The sequence below is a fragment of the Ascidiella aspersa genome, chromosome 2 (assembly GCF_963924565.1).
Source record: "Ascidiella aspersa chromosome 2, kaAscAspe10.2, whole genome shotgun sequence".
In the NCBI taxonomy this organism is placed as follows: domain Eukaryota; kingdom Metazoa; phylum Chordata; class Ascidiacea; order Phlebobranchia; family Ascidiidae; genus Ascidiella; species Ascidiella aspersa.
In genome coordinates, this window is record NC_139448.1 from 16,054,870 (window position 1) to 16,076,340 (window position 21,471).

The 21,471-nt window shown below is 39.3% G+C and overlaps 2 protein-coding genes across 2 annotated transcripts in view; one reads left to right on the top strand and one right to left on the bottom strand.

The window, feature by feature from the left end:
• Positions 1 to 18,131, top strand: part of LOC146163979 (dynein axonemal heavy chain 5-like) — a 60,475-nt gene extending 42,344 nt beyond the window's left edge. Inside the window, exons 67-91 of the mRNA XM_083382914.1 lie at positions 539 to 754; positions 1,333 to 1,500; positions 1,747 to 1,851; positions 2,097 to 2,210; positions 2,597 to 2,773; positions 3,174 to 3,368; positions 3,952 to 4,107; positions 4,540 to 4,722; positions 5,416 to 5,562; positions 6,101 to 6,265; positions 6,804 to 7,041; positions 7,737 to 7,876; positions 8,572 to 8,703; positions 9,247 to 9,418; positions 10,237 to 10,376; positions 10,773 to 10,937; positions 11,085 to 11,279; positions 11,582 to 11,732; positions 12,269 to 12,387; positions 12,616 to 12,765; positions 13,113 to 13,325; positions 13,794 to 13,922; positions 14,717 to 14,855; positions 16,672 to 16,881; positions 17,583 to 18,131. Of these exons, the coding sequence (XP_083239040.1) occupies positions 539 to 754; positions 1,333 to 1,500; positions 1,747 to 1,851; positions 2,097 to 2,210; positions 2,597 to 2,773; positions 3,174 to 3,368; positions 3,952 to 4,107; positions 4,540 to 4,722; positions 5,416 to 5,562; positions 6,101 to 6,265; positions 6,804 to 7,041; positions 7,737 to 7,876; positions 8,572 to 8,703; positions 9,247 to 9,418; positions 10,237 to 10,376; positions 10,773 to 10,937; positions 11,085 to 11,279; positions 11,582 to 11,732; positions 12,269 to 12,387; positions 12,616 to 12,765; positions 13,113 to 13,325; positions 13,794 to 13,922; positions 14,717 to 14,855; positions 16,672 to 16,881; positions 17,583 to 17,677 (4,014 nt within the window). The 3' untranslated portion in view covers positions 17,678 to 18,131. The remainder of the gene's footprint in view (positions 1 to 538; positions 755 to 1,332; positions 1,501 to 1,746; positions 1,852 to 2,096; positions 2,211 to 2,596; positions 2,774 to 3,173; positions 3,369 to 3,951; positions 4,108 to 4,539; positions 4,723 to 5,415; positions 5,563 to 6,100; positions 6,266 to 6,803; positions 7,042 to 7,736; positions 7,877 to 8,571; positions 8,704 to 9,246; positions 9,419 to 10,236; positions 10,377 to 10,772; positions 10,938 to 11,084; positions 11,280 to 11,581; positions 11,733 to 12,268; positions 12,388 to 12,615; positions 12,766 to 13,112; positions 13,326 to 13,793; positions 13,923 to 14,716; positions 14,856 to 16,671; positions 16,882 to 17,582) is intronic.
• LOC146163980 (uncharacterized) lies at positions 18,015 to 20,572 on the bottom strand. The gene is made up of 3 exons (XM_083382915.1): positions 20,294 to 20,572; positions 19,656 to 19,875; positions 18,015 to 18,691 (listed from the first exon to the last, which is right to left on the bottom strand). The coding sequence occupies exons 1-3, from the start codon at positions 20,549 to 20,551 to the stop codon at positions 18,150 to 18,152; spliced, it is 1,020 nt and encodes a 339-aa protein (XP_083239041.1). The 5' UTR covers positions 20,552 to 20,572; the 3' UTR covers positions 18,015 to 18,149.
• Positions 20,573 to 21,471: the final 899 nt, after the last annotated feature.

Genomic DNA, 21,471 nt, shown 5'->3' on the forward strand with positions numbered 1-21,471 from the left:
GTGTTCAAAATCTATTGCAAGAAACTATTTTTTAAATTAGGCAAAGTTGACAAATATATATTTTTTTCTTTTTTGGATATCATCATACCAACTATGCATCTTCGGCTAACGGCCGGTGAATTAACAAGTTTAATTATACCAACACCAAATTAGGATGAAAATTAAGGTTTCGCCATTGACATATTAAATAAAATGAGTAAGTTACAAGTTGGTTACTTCAATCAAAAGAAAATTAGAATATATTAAAAAAAAGATTCAGAAAATAATCATCGCTACATTAGGTATAGCTGCCTTCACCGAAAAGAGAGATAGTTAAAAAAGAACGAAAATATATTAGTTAATATTATGGTCTTCAGTTGGAATTTGTATTATAATTTGGTTGAGTATAGTATTTTCTATGTTAATGCGATAGTAAAGTTCGGAAGATATAATTTAACTTTAACAATAATGTTCGATCAATTTATTGAAAAAATTAGTAACTTAACCGTCCTAGAAAATTAGTTCTATTTAACTTTACCTTACTTATACCGTTGTATAGACAATCAAGCCAGCCGATATTGCCACGGTGAGAAAGCTGGGAAAGCCCCCGCATCTGATCATGCGCATCATGGACTGCGTGCTGATCTTGATGCGCAGAAGACTCAATCCGGTCGAGCCCGACCCGGAGAGACCTTGCCCCCGGCCCTCCTGGTCGGAAGCCCTCAAGCTGATGAACCAATCCCAGTTCCTCAACATGCTTGTCAAGTTTCCCAAAGTTAGATTGTGAAACTTTTGGTTTGTAAGCGTTATTTTTACTTTAAAGTTGTCTATCTTGTGTGCGCCAGAAATTTATCAGGGGAACTTATGCCGTTGCAATTGGAACTCTTTTGCTGATTTTATTCTGGAACAGCGTGTTCAAACATAAATTGCTTACAACAATTAAAATTATATTTATGATTATGTTAGATCGCAAATGTTAAGTACATGTATGGCTAAATATGTTGGAAATCGCGATGGGAGCTACTCATCTCGTGTTGATGCTGATAGATGAACAACGGGAAAATAAGGGTTTAAATGTTATTCATAACTTGTGAGTAATTTCCATCAAAGAGATAATTTGAAAATTGAAAAGTAGGTAATTTTTACATTAATATGCACTGCGACCTCACCTATTGTTTTATTAATATATTTCATTTTTGTAATACATTTACGGCTTGCCTCCGACTATAACGCAACAAAACTGCTAAAAATAGGAGTTTGGTTTGGCCCCATTTGTAATGTGTTTAATGCACCCTTTCAAATGACATTTTGTTCAGCAAAACAAAGTTTTAACAATTATAATGAATACCGCAGGATTCCATCACTGAGGAAATGGTGGAGTTGCTGACGCCTTATCTGGAGATGGAAGACTACAATCTCGAAACCGCGAAGAAGGTTTGCGGCAACGTAGCCGGTCTTTGCTCCTGGACTGAAGCTATGGCCTACTTCTACGGCATCAACAAGGAGGTTTTGCCGTTGAAGGTATAATATTTTGCGCGAAAAGAATTTTGAAAGACACAACATGTACTATGTTTTGCTATAAAAATAAGTTCAACCATTGTTTGTTTTTGTAAACATTTTAGGTCGTAGCCGACCTTTTAGTAATATTATTGAGATGGATGTTATGCTGCCAACTGTAATCAGATGGTTAAACTACAATGTCGAAAAGCACAACAGAGGATAGAGGTGGAACTTTATTCAATTCAATCTTAAATGTTACTTTTTTAGGCAAACTTGGCAGTTCAAGAGGCCAAACTGGAACGGGCTATGGTTGACTTGAAGGCCGCACAAGCCACTTTGGACGAGAAGCAAAAACAACTCGACGAAGTGCAGGTAAAAATAAACTTGATGAACATATGAAAACTGTCCCTCGCAAAAGTTTATGATACTGCTCAACAAATCAAATCGACTTTGGTCACGCCCTTTAAAGACCCAGACCGATAAAGCACATAGTAAACTAGGTGGGTAAGTATCCCCAACCGTCGGTGATCTGCAAAACACGGTTATTGATTTAAATGTTTAGTCATCATTAAGTTGCCTCTGCTTGCCCTTGATTTATGTGTCTCGTTAACTTATAGGCGCAATACGACAAGGCGATGTCTCACAAGCAGATGCTGATCGAGGATGCTGAGACTTGCAGACGCAAGATGACCAACGCCATGGCCCTTATCGAGGGTTTGGGTGGTGAAAAGGTAACTAGACTTGAAACCAAGCTATAGTGTTATTATCACTTACTAGCAATTAGCAGTGTATGTTTTATATATCATAAACTACAAACCGGCCCCACAAACACAAATAAAACGGGTGTGATATATGATATATCGTGATACTAAAATTTTACATTGGTTATAAAAAATGCATTTATTTACATTCTATTTCTTCAATTCAATGTACATTGGACGACGCGACGTTTTACAGCGGTTCTAGACGTAAAAGTACCAATCTCAAGCAAATTGAAATCAGTTAGCCTAATGCCCTAAACTCATATATAAATAACAATAATTGAAATATGTTCCTTCGGTAAAAAAGTGAATACCTATATTTCTTTTATTTTAAGTCGTGTGATTATTAAACATAGATACGTTGGGAGGCGGCAGGAATGAAGTTCAACGACCAAATAAACCGTTTGGTCGGCGATGTTTTGCTTGCTACTGGTTTCCTTTCTTACGCTGGTCCATTCAATCAAGACTTCCGCGACCTTCTCTTGTCCCAGTGGAAAAAAGAGATGACACAAAATGCGATTCCTTTTTCAGAGGTAAACGCCATAAAACTACTTGAAACGTTTTTTAGTGTACAAATTTAACGTACCAAGCAAACTAAACGCCTTTCATTTTTAATGTACAAAAAATATTATATTAAAATTCGATCTTAGTAATTTGCTTCAATAGTTTGCGACACTCTTTTTTATTTTTGCTGAGTGGTTAACTGTAACATTACAATAAACGAGATTGAAACAGTACATTAACTCTGCAACTTTATCGTACCGGTACACAAAAAATGTATAAAGATCTTACCAATAGAGCAAAAGTTGTAATCCTAAATAATGTCTCTTGGCGTTTAAAAAGCCACCCTAAACTATTTCAAAAGATAAAACAAACGTGAATAGTTATCATAGTACAGAATATCAATTCCATCAGAGTATATTGCTTCCTTAGGACATCAATATAATCACGATGCTGGTTGACAGTGCCACAATTGGCGAGTGGAATCTACAGGGTCTTCCAAACGACGAACTATCCATCCAGAACGGCATAATTGTTACCAAGGCGACCAGGTATCCCCTGCTGATTGACCCGCAAGGCCAGGGCAAGATTTGGATCAAGAACCGCGAAAAAGATAATGAACTTCAGGTAAGACAAATATCTTTCCTTTTAACAGTTTTCGGATGACAACAGTATGTTTCGTTAATGTTAACTGGCTTCTTATTTGGTGCATGAATAAAATCAGGTTTATTTTGTTTTATCTTCATACTTTTTTCGTTTTTATTGCCTTCCTATAGACCAAGGGTTCTTAAACTTTACCGGAGAGCCCTGAAAATTTTTTTTTTGCTTCGCGTGAACCATTGTAGGCAAGGACGAGATGACGTCTGAAATTGATGCCCCATAAAAATAGACTTAAAAAACTGCTGTTTCCGGCCCAAAAAACTGTGATAGCGCAAGGAGTATAAATATACATTCAGTGCAAAAACGTTTCATTTTGAATCAACACTTTTCGTTGAAAAAATGATTACTTTCCAAATATAAACTAATATTTCAACTAAGGCTTCATGGACCCCTCCAAGGGGCTCCGTGAATCCCAGTTTAGGAACCCCTGCTATAAACCTAATTTACACGTAATATACAAAATATATACTGCTTGATGTAAAAACAGGCTTGTTTTAACCGCTGCCCTGTCTAATAAAAAAACTAATCACAACAAATTTATATCGTATAGTTGACTTCGCTCAACCACAAATACTTCCGAACCCACCTCGAGGACGCCCTGTCGCTAGGTCGCGCCCTCATCATTGAGGATGTACGTGAGGATTTGGATCCAGCTTTGGACAACGTCCTGGAACAAAACTTCATCAAATCCGGTTCAACATTTAAGGTACGGTTAGGTTCATACAGTGTTCTTTACGGAAATAGTGGAAACGCTGTTAAGTTAAGATTTGTTGCTAAGATTAGTTTTAAACGAAACTTTTCAGCTGTTTTCTTTGGGCCACTATATGTATTTTTTATAATTTAATCCAATTGGAACAACCAAATTCTATCATTCCTTCTAGAGAGACCCTCTACTAAAGAGGAATACTCCCTTCAACTTGTTTGTGGAAACGCTTCCGTGCCTTTAACACTAGTTTTGAACGAAACTTTGTATTTTGTGCCACTATGTTTTTTTCTAACTTTAATCCAATCGGAACAACCAAATTCTACCATTTATTCCATAGACACCCTTGACTCGAGAGAAATACTCTCTTCAACGTGTTTATTAAATGTACTGCAATTACTCGTCGGCCACTTTAAAGACTTCCTTCGAACGCAGGTTAAAGTGGGCGACAAGGAGGTGGACGTAATGAAGGGCTTTAAGCTGTACATCACCACAAAACTGTCCAACCCGGCCTACACCCCCGAGATCTACGCGCGCACCTCCATCATCGACTTCACCGTCACCATGAAAGGGCTCGAGGACCAACTGCTCGGACGCGTCATCCTCACAGAGAAGCAGGCAAGGATTTGCGATCACCACTGAGCTTTTCAGGCGGTTTTTGGTTTTTGATTTACCGTTTACTTTAGAACTTAAAGTCTCGCTTTGGTTTATTGTTTGTTGTGGTGTGCGCTGACGTTATTCATTATTACAACGTTACAACTGTACCAAGGTACATGCGCATTGCTCGTCAACAGGTTTATTATAATTCTGAAGTCAAAACGATAAAAAGTCACACACTTATTTCATGTAAAATACCGTTGAGCTTGGTAAAATACAATAAAAAAAGGCAGTCGACGATTACCATAGTGATTACACAGTACAAATTTTCCATGTTGTTTAGCTTTGTACGACATTTTATGCCTTTTTATTTGCGAACTCCTGTTTCATAAAGTACTAAGTGTGATTTTTTATGTTTGTTTATGGCAAAGCATTGACTATTTTTTGTGTGTTGACAATGTGCAACAAAGTATTTAAGTAAACAGTACATCTCAATCTGGCACGAAAGATGGCCAACGTTTTGTCATTCTAAAACACGTGATTTACGCTAACGTAACGAGATCATGGATATATATCACTCTTCTGGTGTAAACAAAGTATAAACCGACGTTTCATACTTCGTTTACACCAGAAAAGCGATTTCTATCTATTGATATGTTGTCTGGTGGAGCTAACTCTATTTTTTAAGTAACGAGATAACGTTCGTGCGTTCAGGAACTTGAGGCCGAGCGAGTTGCGCTTATGACCGAGGTGACGGCCAACAAGAGGAAGATGCAAGAGTTGGAGGACAATCTCCTCTACAGGTTGACTTCCACCAAGGGATCGTTGGTGGACGACGAGTCACTTATCCAAGTGCTGCAGGTGGAAAATTGTAATGTTTTCAGTGCAGCTTTTACCCAAGATTTTTCTGTGATCAATAATTACGATGGCCTCTGCTATTTGTTACAAACAAAATTATAAATTCTTATTTAAAAATATTCTGTCATCAATCTCTCCTACAGAAGGTAAAAATATTTTCTTCGTAACATACACGAGGGTTTGGCAAAATGATACAATATATCATTCTTCATTTTCTTGACCAAGATAAGAATAGTGTGGTAGAACTAGAAATTGTTGTTGGCGCCAATTTCACAAAAATTGGTCTAAGAATATAAGACATTTTAATTTTGTAAAGGCCAATGGAAAGTTGCGTTCTTCTGGTAGCAGTTGTATATACAAATGCGAATGCAGCTCTAAAATTAGCACATATTGTCCTCGTGTTATAGAACTACGGTATAACTAAATTCCCAAATGACACCCAAGTATCAGTTTTCCGTAGCCAGTGAGGCCTATTGGACCTGTCGTCATTATGAAGCATATATCTACCGGCTCGAATACAAATCGTGTCGATTGTTTACAGACCACCAAACAAACGGCGGAAGAAGTCAGCGAAAAGCTTTCGATCGCCGCAGAGACGGAGATCAAGATCAACTCGGCCCGGGAGGAGTACAGGCCGGTGGCCACCAGAGGCTCCATTCTCTACTTTCTTATCGTCGAAATGAGTCTGGTTGACGTGATGTATCAGGTAACGAAAGGCAGTTTTTCTAACCAAAGTTTAGTAATATTGGAATGTCGACCGAATGCTTTTCAGTGGTGTTGAAATGAACGGTTTGAGGGATACGTCGCAAATCGGTTTATCATTTACTGCAGTCATGTTTTGTTGTTTTATTTTAGCGTAGTACTTTACGGTTTTGGCTGTAATAAATAAATCAAAAACGACTTTCTAAGAATCATCTTCGCGAGTATTTTTTTTTGTTATTACTTATAGCTATTATGCTATTATACAGACCAATCGACCAGTTTTGTCGATTCCTGTCAAAAAATGAACAAAAACTTTTCGATAACTAAAGGTATCTGTTTTCAATACGTCGTTACGTTGCAAATGCTTACTTGCCGACCGGTAAAATTATAAGTATAAGCGCTTTACAGCTAAATTTCTTTTTAACTTTTGCTTTAAACTCCTGATAAATTTCTGTTCAAATTTTTCCTTTTAACTCCTAATAAATTTATATTCACCTTTTACCTCCTAACATTTGACTTAATCGCTTCTCCCGTCGCCACAGACCTCCCTGCGCCAGTTCCTGGGCCTCTTCGATCAGTCGCTGGAGAAGAGCAACAAGTCGCCGATCCCTGCCAAGCGCATCCTTAACATCACCGACTACCTGACATACATCGTGTTCAAGTACACTGCTCGCGGCCTCTACGAGAACCACAAGTTTCTCTACACTCTCCTTCTCGCCCTGAAGATCGACCTTAACCGCAGTTATCTTACGCACGATGAGTTCCAGACTTTCATCAAGGGTACGTCACTTGTAGATGCGGATCTCGTAAACCGCGCGACGCTTGGTGGCGCTACAGATTAGATTTTATGGGGGCTAAAGCATATGACTAGTTGTTATAAAAATTACCTATTAGTTACTCTTTATTATTCAACCGTTTTCTACGCGTTGCGGCTAACAGATTAGGAATATGAATAAATGGTTTGGGTGTAAAACTGGGTTGACGCTAAAACTTGACAAGAAACTATAGAATCGTGTATGTAGGGCGTGCCCGTTTGTTGCGTAATGTTTGTGTGCCACGTTTGATGTTGGTGAACAACAGCAGTATTATGATGACCCGCCAGTTGTGGGTATAATTTGAGGCTTGGTTTGACGATCTTAGTTACCAAGTCGAATAAAGCAATTTTTGTTGTAACAGTCATACGAAAGTAGAAAATTTACTCATGACAGGCGTATATCTCGAAAATATATATTTTCAACCCCTTTGTTAATCGTTCAATAATTATGACAAGTTATGGTAACAACCCTTCCTGTTAACATACCAGCCTGGAATATTAATGATAACACGGGTGTGCGGGTTTGCATGCCTTTACCTAAGTTGTAACCCCCCTCGTTTTACTCAGATTTGTCCGCACTATAAACCCAAAACGAAAAAGTGGCCAAACGCACGACCATAAAAGTTAATCAAATTTAAACGATGTAATTATTTTTCTCCAGGCGGAGCTTCCCTCGATTTAAACGCTGTTGAGCCGAAGCCGAAGAAATGGATCCAGGACATGACCTGGCTCAACCTGGTTCAACTCAGCAGGCTTCCTCAGTTCTCTCAACTGCTCAACCAGATCAGCAGGAACGACAGGGTGCGTATAACCGCGGATGCCACGGTGGCGAAAAAGGCCGTTTTATATATTTCGAACATTAGTTTCTGTACCACACCTGTAATGATTTCGATCAACGACATTGTTCACATTATGGGTAATATTGCAGTACCTTTCCGAACGAACAATAGAACTTAAAGTGTAAAATCCGAGTAATTTATCCCGGGTTTTTAAACTTTATTGTTAATATACCCGTCAGCGGAATAGTGATCGACAAGAAACCTGCCAAAATGGTTTTGGATTTCATAAAGATACGCCCTTATATATATTTTCCGAACGAAAGTAAGTAAGAAAATGTTACCTTTCTAGAAGAGGGTGACTAATTTAATATGAAGTCAAAATACAACTAACGGACAAAAGTGCCATTAAAAAAACTCATAAAGCATTTGTCGATGATGTAATTAGCCTACATTTGTGTATTGTTTGCTTACAATAAACCAAAAGACATATATATTATATGTTTTTTTTTTCTGTTTGGTACGACAACAATTTAAAACCAAAGCACATTTCCGTATTACAAGGTTTCCCAGTTTGTTCATCTACATATTAAATAAAGGCTTAAAAAAGTGAACAAATTCGTGCAGAGCCCAAGTAGTTACACACTCGAACCCAAAACGCTTTCGCACGCGTCAGCGATGTTCATAAAATAATTGTTGTTGTTGTGTGACGTCACGAAGGGCTGGAAGGCCTGGTTCGACGAGGAAGCGCCAGAGGAAGCCGTCATTCCAGACGGATACAGCAGCTCGCTCGATACCTTCCGCAAGCTGCTTCTGATCCGCAGTTGGTGCCCGGACCGCACCATCGCTCAGGTTTGCCCCACTTCTGCGTAAACCCGTTGCGTCGCGTTACGTTGCGCCCCGATCAACGTGCGCTTGTTTTTTGTGATTTTTTTGAGTGATTGGTATTTCGGTTGAATCCCCTGGGTTACAATAAGCATAAAAATACACAAACAGAAAAACGTAATTTAAACATAAAATCGCCGTTATGTTCTAAACCCCGATATCAAGTGTATAAATGAAGTCTGATAAAGGGCAAACGAACGATAGTTTTCGCAAATTTGGTAAAGTGAAAATGTTGGCGCATTTCTTGTTGCTTGGTTGAAAAACTAAAAACGTCTATACCCATAGCAAAGCAATTTCGGTTATTGCAAGATATATTTACTCACTACCATTAACGGTAACGGGCCACTTGACAACTGTTAGCTATAATAATCGAATTTTTTCTTTGCAATAAAGGCAACAAAATGTATGAAGATTTTTTTCCTTGAAGAAAAAAGTACATTTAAAAAAAAACGGTTTAACAAAAAAACACATTCTCGGTTTTTAAAACAAAAGTTGCTATTTTATTTTCAGTCGCGTCACTACATCGCTCAAGCCCTTGGGCCCAAATACGCGGAGTCGGTGATCCTCGATATGGAGGTGATGTGGGCCGAGTCGGACAACAGGAAGCCGATGGTCTGCTTCCTAAGCATGGGATCCGATCCGACCGAGAACATCGAGCGACTTGCTAAGATCAAGTCGATCCGTAAGTGGCCGTGTTATAGCAATGGAAGGCTTTTATCTGTTTGTATTTTGGGGACTTAAAACAAAAAAGGCGCTTATATGTATTTTCGCAGCTTTAAGGATTAAGTCGATCAGTATTATACAGACATAAAAATTTGTTTCGCAAAATTTCGAACAGGTCCAATATATTATATCCATCTTTAAATCACTTGTTTTGTCACGTAAAACACTATAGGCTAATAGTCGTGCGGGGTTTGAGTTTTTATGCGGGCCTGTCGTATCCTAGTATGTGCATTTAGTTTTGCTATTAGGGCAAAATTTGACATATAACGAGTAAAACACAGAATAAGCCCTTGGTGCTAAAATCTGCTCACAACTGAAGCGCAAATGAGTTCGTTACGTTTTTCTGTCAATGTCGTGAGCTGTTTACGCAAATACATTTACTCATGGTTTTGCGAACGAAACCATGCGTGCATTATAAACACATTTGGTGAATTCATTTCTTTTAATTTTGTTATGATAATAGTTTTAAAACATATCCGTAAGGTGTACGTTAATTGGTATTGTTAAGTAGTTGTTCAAATCCCCCCTTTGCACCAAATTTAAAATGCTTTTCATTACAATGTGATATTGGATTAATAAATTAATATATATATATACCTTAGACCTAAACCTTCGATTTTATTACGATTTTATTGCAACTTGGCCTATAGTTTGCACAAAAAGGTAAAAAATTAAGCGACATAAGACCTTTCTGCGAAACTCAGTTAGTCTTTGCTCATAAATCCTTTTTAAAGAGGAATGCGATCGATTTTTATTGTTTTTTTGTTTTCTGCGCAGCTTGCCGCGCCATATCGATGGGACAGGGGCAGGAAGTTCACGCCCGACGTCTTCTCACTCAGAGCTTCCAAGATGGTGGCTGGCTCCTGCTGCAGAACTGTCACTTGGGACTCGATTATATGGACGAACTGCTCGAGAACGTAAGCATATACGGGACTCCAAATACAATAATGTTAATTATATATAGTTGCTTTCTTGAAGTTGGCTTGTTAATTTGGTCACCCGATACTACATAAGCTATATGCGGTTCTCTTTGTGATTTAAAAAAAAGGTAAAATAATAAAAAATAATAACTGATTACGAGATTGTTCTTAGTTTTAATAGAAAAAAGGCAAAACGTATCTTGCATCTTTAAAATGTAAATTTTATACTAATTTAAGCAATCATGATGTATTTTATCTTATGTTCCGGGATCATACGATTAAAGATCAAATGAAAAACTTTTTTCCAAACCCTATAATTTGTAAATCATTTCGTGCCGTTCGACTCGGCAAGCACCTTACATAGATAAACCAACAGCAAAATTTTGACGGCAGGTGACCAACACCGAGAGCATACACGAGAACTACAGGACCTGGATCACCACCGAGGTGCACAAGAAGTTTCCCATCAACCTTCTGCAGACCAGCATCAAATTCACCAACGAGCCGCCGCAGGGAGTCAAGGCCGGTCTTAAGAGGACGTACAACAGCACCACACAGGTAACGTCCAACGTGCGATTTTGGTTTTGCGGAAGTGGTTCTACAATTCATGGCAAAATGTGACAGCTCGCTGCAATAGGTTGCCTTAGAAACCTGCACACTAACCTCTTTCCTTTACCTTTTTCTGATTTCATTTTCCTTGCGCAGGAGTTTCTGGACATATCAAACATGCCGCAATGGAAGCCGGTGCTTTACGGAGTGGCCTTCCTCCATACCACTGTGCAGGAGCGACGCAAGTTCGGGCCACTGGGCTGGAACATCCCGTACGAGTTCAACCAGTCCGACTTTACCGCCAGCATTCAGTTCGTGCAAAACCACCTGGACGATATCGACCCCAAGAAGGTAAGCAAACCAAAAAGACCAAATGTTTTGCGCGCACCAGCGTTTTATTAAGGCTTTCGAAAGTATATAAAGGATAGGGTAGTATTTTTCAACAATTTATTGCGGTTAAGCCCATACTTAATAATATTTATGATCCAGCCCTAAAGCTTTCCTTTTCCTTGAAAACTTTATATATATTTTCAACTGACTGAGTTTACATTTTTTCGCAATGATAGTAATAATTAAATAGGACGTCATTTTAAATGAAAACTTTTTTGTCTTTTACGATACACAGTGAGCAGCAAATGTAAAAACTTTTGCAGGGGGTTTCCTGGAACACTGTCCGGTACATGTTCGGTGAGATCCAATATGGCGGCCGTGTGACCGACGACCTCGACAAGATTCTGCTGAACACCTACTGTAAGGTCTGGTTTGGCGAGCACATGTTCTCTGACAAGTTTTCCTTCTACACAGGTGAGTGCGCCTCGATGAAATGAACATGTAGGTTACACGGTCAACGGTTAATTTCGCTTCGAACTTTTATTTCCTATTCTTTGGCCTTCATAGTATCATCATGTTTTGTCGGACGCAGACTTGGACAACTAGATAATTCTGTTTATCTAATAGAAAAATGTAGTTAACACTTTTTGGTCGGAACGACTTTAGGTCATGTAGGTGAATTTTACAATCGGAAAAGCACAGCTAGTTCAGTAAGTTTTGCCATTTACATAGTCTTATAATAAGTAAACTAAATTTATGGTTAAATCAAATTCTATTTCCAATTATAATTTAGATGATAATTTTTGAGAAAAATTAAAATTAAAATTTTGTTAAAATATTTGAAATTCTCTCACTTTAATTCTAATTTAATTTTAAAAAGCTTAAGTAATCTAGTTGTCCACCTCTGGTTAGTGTGTTTTGCGCAGACCCAGACGTAAAAACACAAGGGTGGTGAGTTTGCTATTGAGTGATCAGCCGCACTTATTACATACAAACCTTGCTCTTCATAGGCTACACGATCCCGAAAGTTAAGAGCATCCAGGAGTACCACAACTACATCGACAATCTTCCGCTTGTCGATACACCAGAAGTGTTCGGGCTGCATCCCAACGCAGACATCACCTACCAGGTTTTATTATCTAGTAATCCGAAGCATATTATCTATTAATCCCTCTAGATCAGAAGAATTACAATGGACAAATCGTTATTTAAATGTCCAACGAACGTTGGCGTAATAATTTTAGGAGAAACTATATAATTCTGTTTTTTTTTACGAACGCCAGCTCCAAATGCTTTTTCTTTTTTTTATTGCAAGTAAAAGATTGACCACATTTTAAAAACGCCGCTTTTTTGACAGACCAACATGGCCAACGACAGCTTGGGAACAATCGTGAGCATCCAGCCCAAGGAGAGCAGCGGAGGAGCTGGCGAGACGAGGGAGTCGGTTGTCTGGAGGATGGCCGACGAGATGCTGGAGAAGATACCCGAAGACTTCCTCCCACACGAGGTACTCAGTAGGTTACAGTACACCGTAAAGCCAACACAGACTAACCAAGTCTGTCGATCAATGATGCAAGCAAGGCAGGCCAGAAAAACAACTTGCCTGCAGTGAGGTTCCAACTCACGACCTCCGGTCATACCAGGACCGTCGCTTTACCAACTAAACAGGCTTAGAGAGGAGCAAGTCGAGAAACAACCATACGCCAATGCTTGCTACTTTTACTGAGTGGTGCAGGACATTTCTTCGCGTGTCAGTTATATGAAGAAACGAAAGCTAGACTACCAATGTTTGTCGTGGAAACGCTATGACATTGAATATTTTGTTGTTTCTTATCCTATTGTATCTGACTTTAGGTGAAAGCGCGACTGCAGAAGATGGGAGCCATCCAGCCGATGAACATCTTCCTCCGGCAGGAAATCGACCGGATGCAGAGGGTGATTTCCCTGGTCCGGACCATGCTGGGAGACCTCAAGCTGGCCATCGACGGCACCATCATCATGAGCGACAACCTACGGGACGCACTCGACCAAATGTACGACGCCAGGATACCCAAGGCCTGGCAGAAGGTAATGAACAACATTTTTACGCGAACCAAATATCTGCATATCAAGTTCAAATGTTTTTCTCGTGCATTCAATTAAAGCTTGTTCATTTGTAAGAAGTGCGTTTAAATCTAGAAAAAATGGTCCCTATTTTTTACGCCAAGCAAATAGAAGCTTTTAGTATTTAATGCATTTGAATTTTCGCTGGGAGCGCAATAATTAAACCTTCAAATATAAACAACGGTTTTTGCCTTCGTATTTTAGTCTAAGTAACTTAGATGATCAATGTTAAAATCAGCTGCATCATTCCCAAAAACTATTACCACGGACTTATTTTCCTAAAATACTATGACCTCTGGTGTTGTAACATCATGCAAGAAGCGGTATTTTCTACCACTATTCTACCGAAAGCTCAAAACATGTGGCCGAATCTGAAGAACCATGTAGCAAAAAAAATCTTTGATACCATAAAAGTAAGTAATTTCTGTTTAGGTTTCATGGGAGAGCTCGACTCTCGGATTCTGGTTTACCGAGTTTTTGGAACGCTATGAGCAGTTCCACACCTGGCTCTTCGAAGGAAGGCCCCTTGCTTTTTGGATGACTGGGTTTTTTAACCCTCAGGTAAAATGCCGTAACCTCTACGTACCAAGTCGCTTAAGGTATTTTAAACTACACTTGGTCAGTTTACATAAGCACTTAAAGCGAGACTGGGTTCGTTTCAAAATTAAGTGGATGAACATTTGTGCATCCACAGCCAATACTAAGCTATCCTTTTTATTTTTATTTTTAAATGATTTAGAAAGTTTAGAATCAGATGGTTTATACTGGAAAGTCGTAAAAATTGTAATGCTATAAAAAGTACTACGAATAAGCCTTTTTTTAAATGACGACAAATCAGAACGAAAATTTAGTTGTTTGTTACTGAAAACAAGTGCACGTGACGAATCGTCAGCTAAGTTTAATGAAGTCACGCGCTGAGAGCAAATGCGTCTAATGGTTTAATGACGAAATGACTCGCAACATTGTTGCATTCAAAATAGCTCTACACCAGCGTTAATGAATAATTCTAATGTGGCGTATTGATGATTGGCCAGAGTTCACACTATATAACGTCCTTAAGTTTGGTAATGAATTTCATTAAGGTGAAATGTACAACCTACAAAAAATGGTCTCTAAATACACTGATTTAGTGGCCAATGGAAATTGCGCTATTTATACCACAATTACAACAACTAGCTTACAAAGCAATGTGTATAGTATACCACGTTTTTGTGATACACTATTTTTACGATCGTGAAATCCAGAAACACGCGAAGGATAAAACCGACATAAACACCCTATAGGCAGTGGTTTAGGAGTGAGTCTTTGCCACAGACATAGTGACCACGTGACTATCAAGCGATATTTCATGACAGGGTTTCCTGACCGCCATGAGGCAGGAAGTGACGCGTGCCCATTCACACAAGGGCTGGGCACTCGATGGCGTCATGCTCTACAATGACGTCACCAAACTGGCGAAGGAAGATCTCGTCTCTCCGCCGCCGACCGACATTGGTATAAAAATCTATTTTTTGTGTTGTCTTTCGTGCTTTTTTTAAAGCTAATATTTCAGGTTTCAAGTACGCTAAATCACTCGCCTAAAACGTGATTAAGTTCGGTCTTGCTAAAGCGTCGTAAGGTTATCAGCGAAATATTAAAACATATTGCAGTTTCCAAAATGCCATTGTTAAAAATATTGCGTTTAGGTGGAGCAGTGGCAGTTGTAATAGGTTGTATTTTCCCAAGCCAAATATGGCGGTAAAATTTCGAAATTAATGTCACGCGCAATTAAATCACACTATTTTAAACGATTTTACCAGATACAATGCGGTTGATAAACGAGTTTGACAAATTAGTCTGTAGAGCGTAAATTGTGTTTTGTTTGAAGGACGGTAAAGCCTATGAAACCCAAAAAACTCTTTGGCAACAGAGTGTTGCATCAAAGTAAATCGATATTGTTTTCTCTTAGGGCCTGATGTTTGCGATATTAAACATTCTATATTTGGGCATGATTTTAGTACCCGAATAAATAAGTCTCTTGAGTGCTGCTTTTAGTAGGGTAAGTTCGCGTCTGGTCGCCGTGATATACTTTTTTAATACGTCGCTTGCTGTGGTAATGTCACCCTGGGTTCAGCATACATGATTTATAGTATTTTCTGTTTTCGTGATCTAAATTTTACCTTTACCAAGCCTTTGTTTATAAATAGGTGTTGAAAGCGATTTCGAATAAAGAGCGATTGCTGTTGTGTATACTATAATTGGTCATGAACAATGAATAACATCGATCACCATCGGTCAAAAATCATGTTTTTTATTTTTTTTATTTCTTAATTGGTAGTATTTAGAATTATTATTTTTTTACGTAAAATAACAATGCGTGTTTAATTAAATGCCTTCGAAACGACATGTTCTTAAAAATTAGTTCGAGCCCGATTTGTTTACTATAGACACTGCCAGTTGTTAAACAGTCGGGTAAGAATCGCTGTTTGTGGCCACCTGATCCGTTAGAAATTAGTGCATTTCTAAGCAAAAAGGTCTACGACAATTAGTGCATCCAAAGGATCAACAAGTCCGACTTTTAGACTTTGAGGTCTCGGACAATGCACTAATTTGACTTAACAATGTGCTTCAAAAGATTAAGTTTAATAATACTTGACTTACCTAAACCCAAACGCTAACCAGCACCCTAACCCAAATAATGTGGATTGAATTAATAATTACATAAACGCGTTAGGCTCCAATACCTCAATTTGTGACGTAACAATCCTATGGTACCATAGACGAGAAGCTATCTTATGCCCACCCGAGTTTGGGCTTTTCACCAGCATTCAAATAATTATTACATTAACGCACATAATTTGGGTTAGGGTTCGGGTTAGCGTTTGGGTTAGGGTGGGTCAAGTGTTATTAATTCCATCTCACACTTTTTGTAATCTTTTGTGAATGTTCAACGAATATTTTATCTACGCCGGGAGTTTACCTAAAGGTCCGAATCAGTGCATTGCCAGGACCTCAAGGTCTAAAAGTCTAGAGTCTAGACTTTTCCGCCATTGGATGTCCTAATTGTCCTTGACCTTTTTGCTTAGAAATGCAATAATTTCTAACGGATCGGGTGTTGTGGCGTTGATTGTTTTGCAAAACAGATTAGTCAGTTAAAGTTCTTCTTTATTGCACGTCCGCCTTCTGCGGGTTAAATATTTACCCTCAAACCTTCTGCGGCCTAGCTACGTTTAAACTAGCCGTTCGCTCCTTGCGTCACTGCTCGCTTATGTCACGTTCAAAACACGCGCCGGCCACAAGACGCATTTTAACCTGATCACGTGACGTGCAGGCGGGGTGTACGTGTACGGCCTCTATCTGGAAGGAGCTGGTTGGGACAGACGTCAAATGAAGCTGATCGAGCCGTCGCCCAAGGTCCTTTTCACTCTGATGCCCGTGGTGCACGTATATGCGATCAACATAAATCAACCCAGGGACGACAAGAGATTGCAGGGGCTCCAGCTTTACCCTTGCCCCGTCTACAAGAAGCCAAGAAGGACAGGTAGGCTGGAGCGCAAAAAACACCATGTTTTTTGCAATTGCCTGTTTGCAAAAAAAAAAAAAGCCTGTTTGCAAAAAAGCAAAAAATAGACCCAATAATAAACGTTTACGATTTCCCAACCATGCTGAGAATAAATTACTTTTAGAAAGACAAACCCAACGAAGAAAAAACTTTACTTAAAGTGGTTGCAAACCACCTATGAATATTTAGTTGAAATGATCATTTTCTGAAAGCGTAATTGCCGAAATGAGTTCTAAAAACAATGACAAATTAATTACCAAGTTCGGTGTCCCCGTCATCCCTGATTAATGATGTCTGATACTGTCTGTTTTATTCCTTCGCCGTTACCTTATATTTTCAACAAAAATGTTGCTTTTGAAGACAGAAACCTCTGCGTTAAATCGCAAACAATGGCTAAGACACACTTTTCAGTATCTGATCAGTTCCCACAGTCCGACACCCAACTAGTACAGGTTTTAATCGGGTATCGGCTCCAATTCTCTATTATTGAAAATCTCTATCTCTGAATCATCCAACCGATGTATTGTTATTATAAAGTCAATGGTTGTGCCGTCTTGGTTTTCCGGAGTTTTTTTAAAATCAAAAGATACACTGGTTGTTTATATTTTGATGCTTTACAAATTCCCTATGTGTAACCCTCGTTAGCATGAGAGTATTTGCTAAGTTAATCTACTTTGCAGATCTGACGTTCATATTTTCACTTCTGTTGAGAAGTTCTCAGAATCCAGAGCACTGGATACTTCGCGGAGTGGCCATCCTATGCGACACCAAATAGTCGATGTGCGCCTATAGTTAACCTAGCAGGCCGTTTAGGGCCCGTGTTTACGTAATGTAACTTAATTTGTTTTGAGTAAATATGCGTGCATCGCAATTATATCAGTGAAATCGTGTTACAATGTGTCGACGTGCGTTGTGAAATATTTTGTACGAGTAACTGTGATGAAGTATTACGTGTTTTTAGATCACTGTTAACTGTAGATTTACTGAGTAACTAGTAGCATTTTTTTTATATAACGTGTTGTTTTAACGATATACATGTAGGCTTCCATCACTTGTTTAACGGATTTCAACGTTCTTTCACATGTTTTTTTTTTAATCTTAAAAAACCCACATCGATAGAACTGAATAATTGCAAAGAGTGTGCTACTGCATAATCTAATTCTAATGGTTGTGATAAAAACAAATATAATTGCATAATTATTTAGTAATTGAAATAAAAGCGTTTTCTAATAAACCTCAAAAAATTGTCACAGCAGTGTAATTGGTTTGATAACGGCTTCGACCCAGACGTCCGGTCTTTCCAACATGAGAAAGTGGCCGGCCCCGTTTACAAATTCCGGTCTCATGCCCGGAACTAGGCTTTGAAAGTATTGCGGGATGGTTATGGGACTTACTGCGTCCGAGTCGCCCCAAACGAAACGGGTGGGAATTTCGATATCCTTCAACGCTGCGAACCAGCGAAATTCGAAGTGAGCCCTGTCGTTGAGATAATAGATCAGCTTGTGCATGATCAGGTTGCCGCCGCGGAACTGATTAAGCGCCCATAGCATCCTGATATCTTCATCCCTTTCAGCTGGATCATAGATCTGGCCCCAGAGCGTCTTCAGTTGCATTTTGGACATCCACTCGCTTACGCGCAGTCGCGAGGACAGCTTGTTGAGGAAGGGTCCGAACATCTCGCTCTTGAGCAGAGTTTGACTGATTCGAAAGTTGATCTGCGAGTACTTCATGCCGCCGTTGGTGAAGGTAATGCTCTTGAAAAAAGAGCGGAAGTACTCGGGAAGCATCCCTGCCATTTAAAAGAGTTTAAAATAGCTACGTACGTTTACTGGTCGACGCGTATTACTGTTTAACGCGTGTTAAAGAGGTTAGAATAAAGAGAGGTAATAGATGGTATTATTACAAGCAGGTCGACGGGCGGTTTTCCGTAAGCTATTAATTATGTTACAACAAAACGCTTAAATCGTACTTAATGTAAAATAAAAATCATATTTCTCTGTTGCTATGTTTCGCGTAACGGTGAGGCCACAACAAAATTTTCAGTTTTGTTTACTCAGCGGAACGCTGTTGCAATGGCGTCAGTTCCGGCATAGGCAATTTTTAATCGAGACGTCACACAACACATCTTCCAGCGAAACGCCAGCCCAAGCTCAAGACGTACGTCCGTGATTATTATTCGTATTTACACACTGAATCTACCTGAGTCGTGTTACATGGCGATGCAAACTGAGCATAAACCTCTACCATTGCCCTTACACAAAAACTCTAAAGAATACCGTTTCAATAATACAATAATAGAATATTTAAGTGGTGCTGGTAACAAAGCGGTGCATCCTACAACTTTTCTCTAGAGACTGTTGCCAAACAAAAAGTTCGCCATGTGAATTATTATTTGAGCACCCCCATCAAAAATCTAAGGAAAACATGCATCTCGAAATTTTATCGTGCAATATATCCAGAAGAAAACAAAATATCGATCAGAAATCTGATTGCTGGCTAAGTTAGGTTGCTTTGAGTAATGTGTAAAACAATCTGATCGATATCTTGTTTACTTCCGGAGATATTCCACGATGAAATTTCGAGCTGCATGCTTCCCTTTAGTTATCAAAAAGGGTAAAAAAATAATAAAATAAATCAATAAATGGAGTATTGTATGACGCGTGCTTCACTTAAGTAATACAGCACGCCTACTTCAACTGACCGCTGGCGGGCTAACGGTTATATGTCCGCATACAAAAACAAGCGTAGCCTACCTCTGTGTCGGCGCGCAAGTATTTCGGTGAGCACGCTGTCGCCCATGTCATGTGCCACGACGTGGGCTTCCGTAATTCCTGCCGACCTCCAAAGGGCAAGCGTGTTCTCGGCGGCCTCGGACATCGAGTACGTGAAGCTTGTTTGCGGCTTATCCGAAAAGCCGAAGCCGACGTGATCGTGCACGACCACGTTACCCAAGTGCAGTAAGCTGTCCAGCACCTGGGAAGGATGTACACTATGCAGTAATCAAAAATGTTTAAACACCAAACGAACTCTTTACATACATTATGCGCTCGCAAAAGAGTGGCTTCTATAAATATCCGTTAAACATCACAATTTACGCATATTATCGTAACCCTGTAATTTGGTTTGCATGATTACATTTTCATCAAAATAAACCATGATAAAAGTAATATTTTGCAGCGATTGGGGGCAACCAGGAAACGTAAAACTTTTTTTTGTACAGCAGCGGCAAGCAAAATAAATCAAAGCCAGCGAAAGCGTCCGATGTCAAGAAACAATGCAGTTGTCATGCTCTTTCTCGGCGGAGAAAGCCAATTGCTTCGCAGCCGTTGTTGAATGTCATGTCGTAAAACCACTCGTCAAGTAAAATAAAACAGCAGCAATCACCACTCACTTTGCTGTAGTCATAGCTGGAAGAGGGGAAGCCATGAATCAGAGCCAAGGTCGGTGGTTTCTCGATGGAAGGATTTGTACATTTCAAGCTCAGAAAGAAAACCTGTTTTCCGTTTATGGTCGCGTACTTTCCGCGACGGTGCCATTCCTGCAGACTGTTTGGCAGTCGTTTGACATCCTCTTGTACTTCAGGGTCAGGTAAGAGAAACACGGAACAAAGAATAGCTACTATTACCACAACAAAAGCTAGCCACTTCATTTTGACTGTACAGCCGACTCTTGTTAGAAAAATTCTATAATAACATGCTTTAAAAACTTTTGCACACAATAGGCTAGGTCTAGATAGGCTGCCGAGTATTCTTTAGCAAAACGCTACTTGGTAAAAGCAATGGTTTACAGTTAATAATTAAATACCGGGAACTCAGTTTAGGCCTAGGGCATGCCGTTCAGGTTAACCGTTAACCCAGCATTTATGATCTGAGTTGTGTCTTAACATTTAGAAATAAACACTTGGTGTATTGGGTAAGTGAAACTGTACGCTTTTAAATATTTTGAAAAATACATCATTATTATTCTAGCTTAGCATGTGCACACCAACAGAGCTGTCAAACGCACAACAGCAGCTAGCAGGCGTACGTGTCTGGTTCTAGCACGCGCCGCCATCTTTGCTCGTTTGCGTTCGCCTCGTCGTTTTCACAATTGTTTACATCAATCAGCTGTTCTCCTCTACGCTTGAGCGCGCACCGCATGACGTTGTCGCGTAGGAAAAAACGTTGCTGCGCAGTCTCTTATCGCTGGATCAGCCTTTTTCAAGGAGGTTTGGTGATGGTCACTTTGGTCGTTAAGTGACTACAGTTTCGCGTTCTGATTTCGCATGACAAACAACTCAGAGAGTGTCAGACACCACTATATTGATGATTAAAATTCACATTGGAAAGCAAATCAAAGTAAACTACGACAAATGTACAATATAAATTGCCTTTCTATTTGATTTTTGCTTCTTTGAGCGAACTGCTAACTAACAATTCAGAATTTGAACAATCTAACTATTCGGGAACGAAAATCCGCATTACTCGCAACCTGACAACTGAGCTTTTTATGTTATTATTTGCGTTCCTGAAATGACCTTCGCGGAAACGCTGCGCACCAGGCTTGTACTATTACACCATTGGAGAGAAA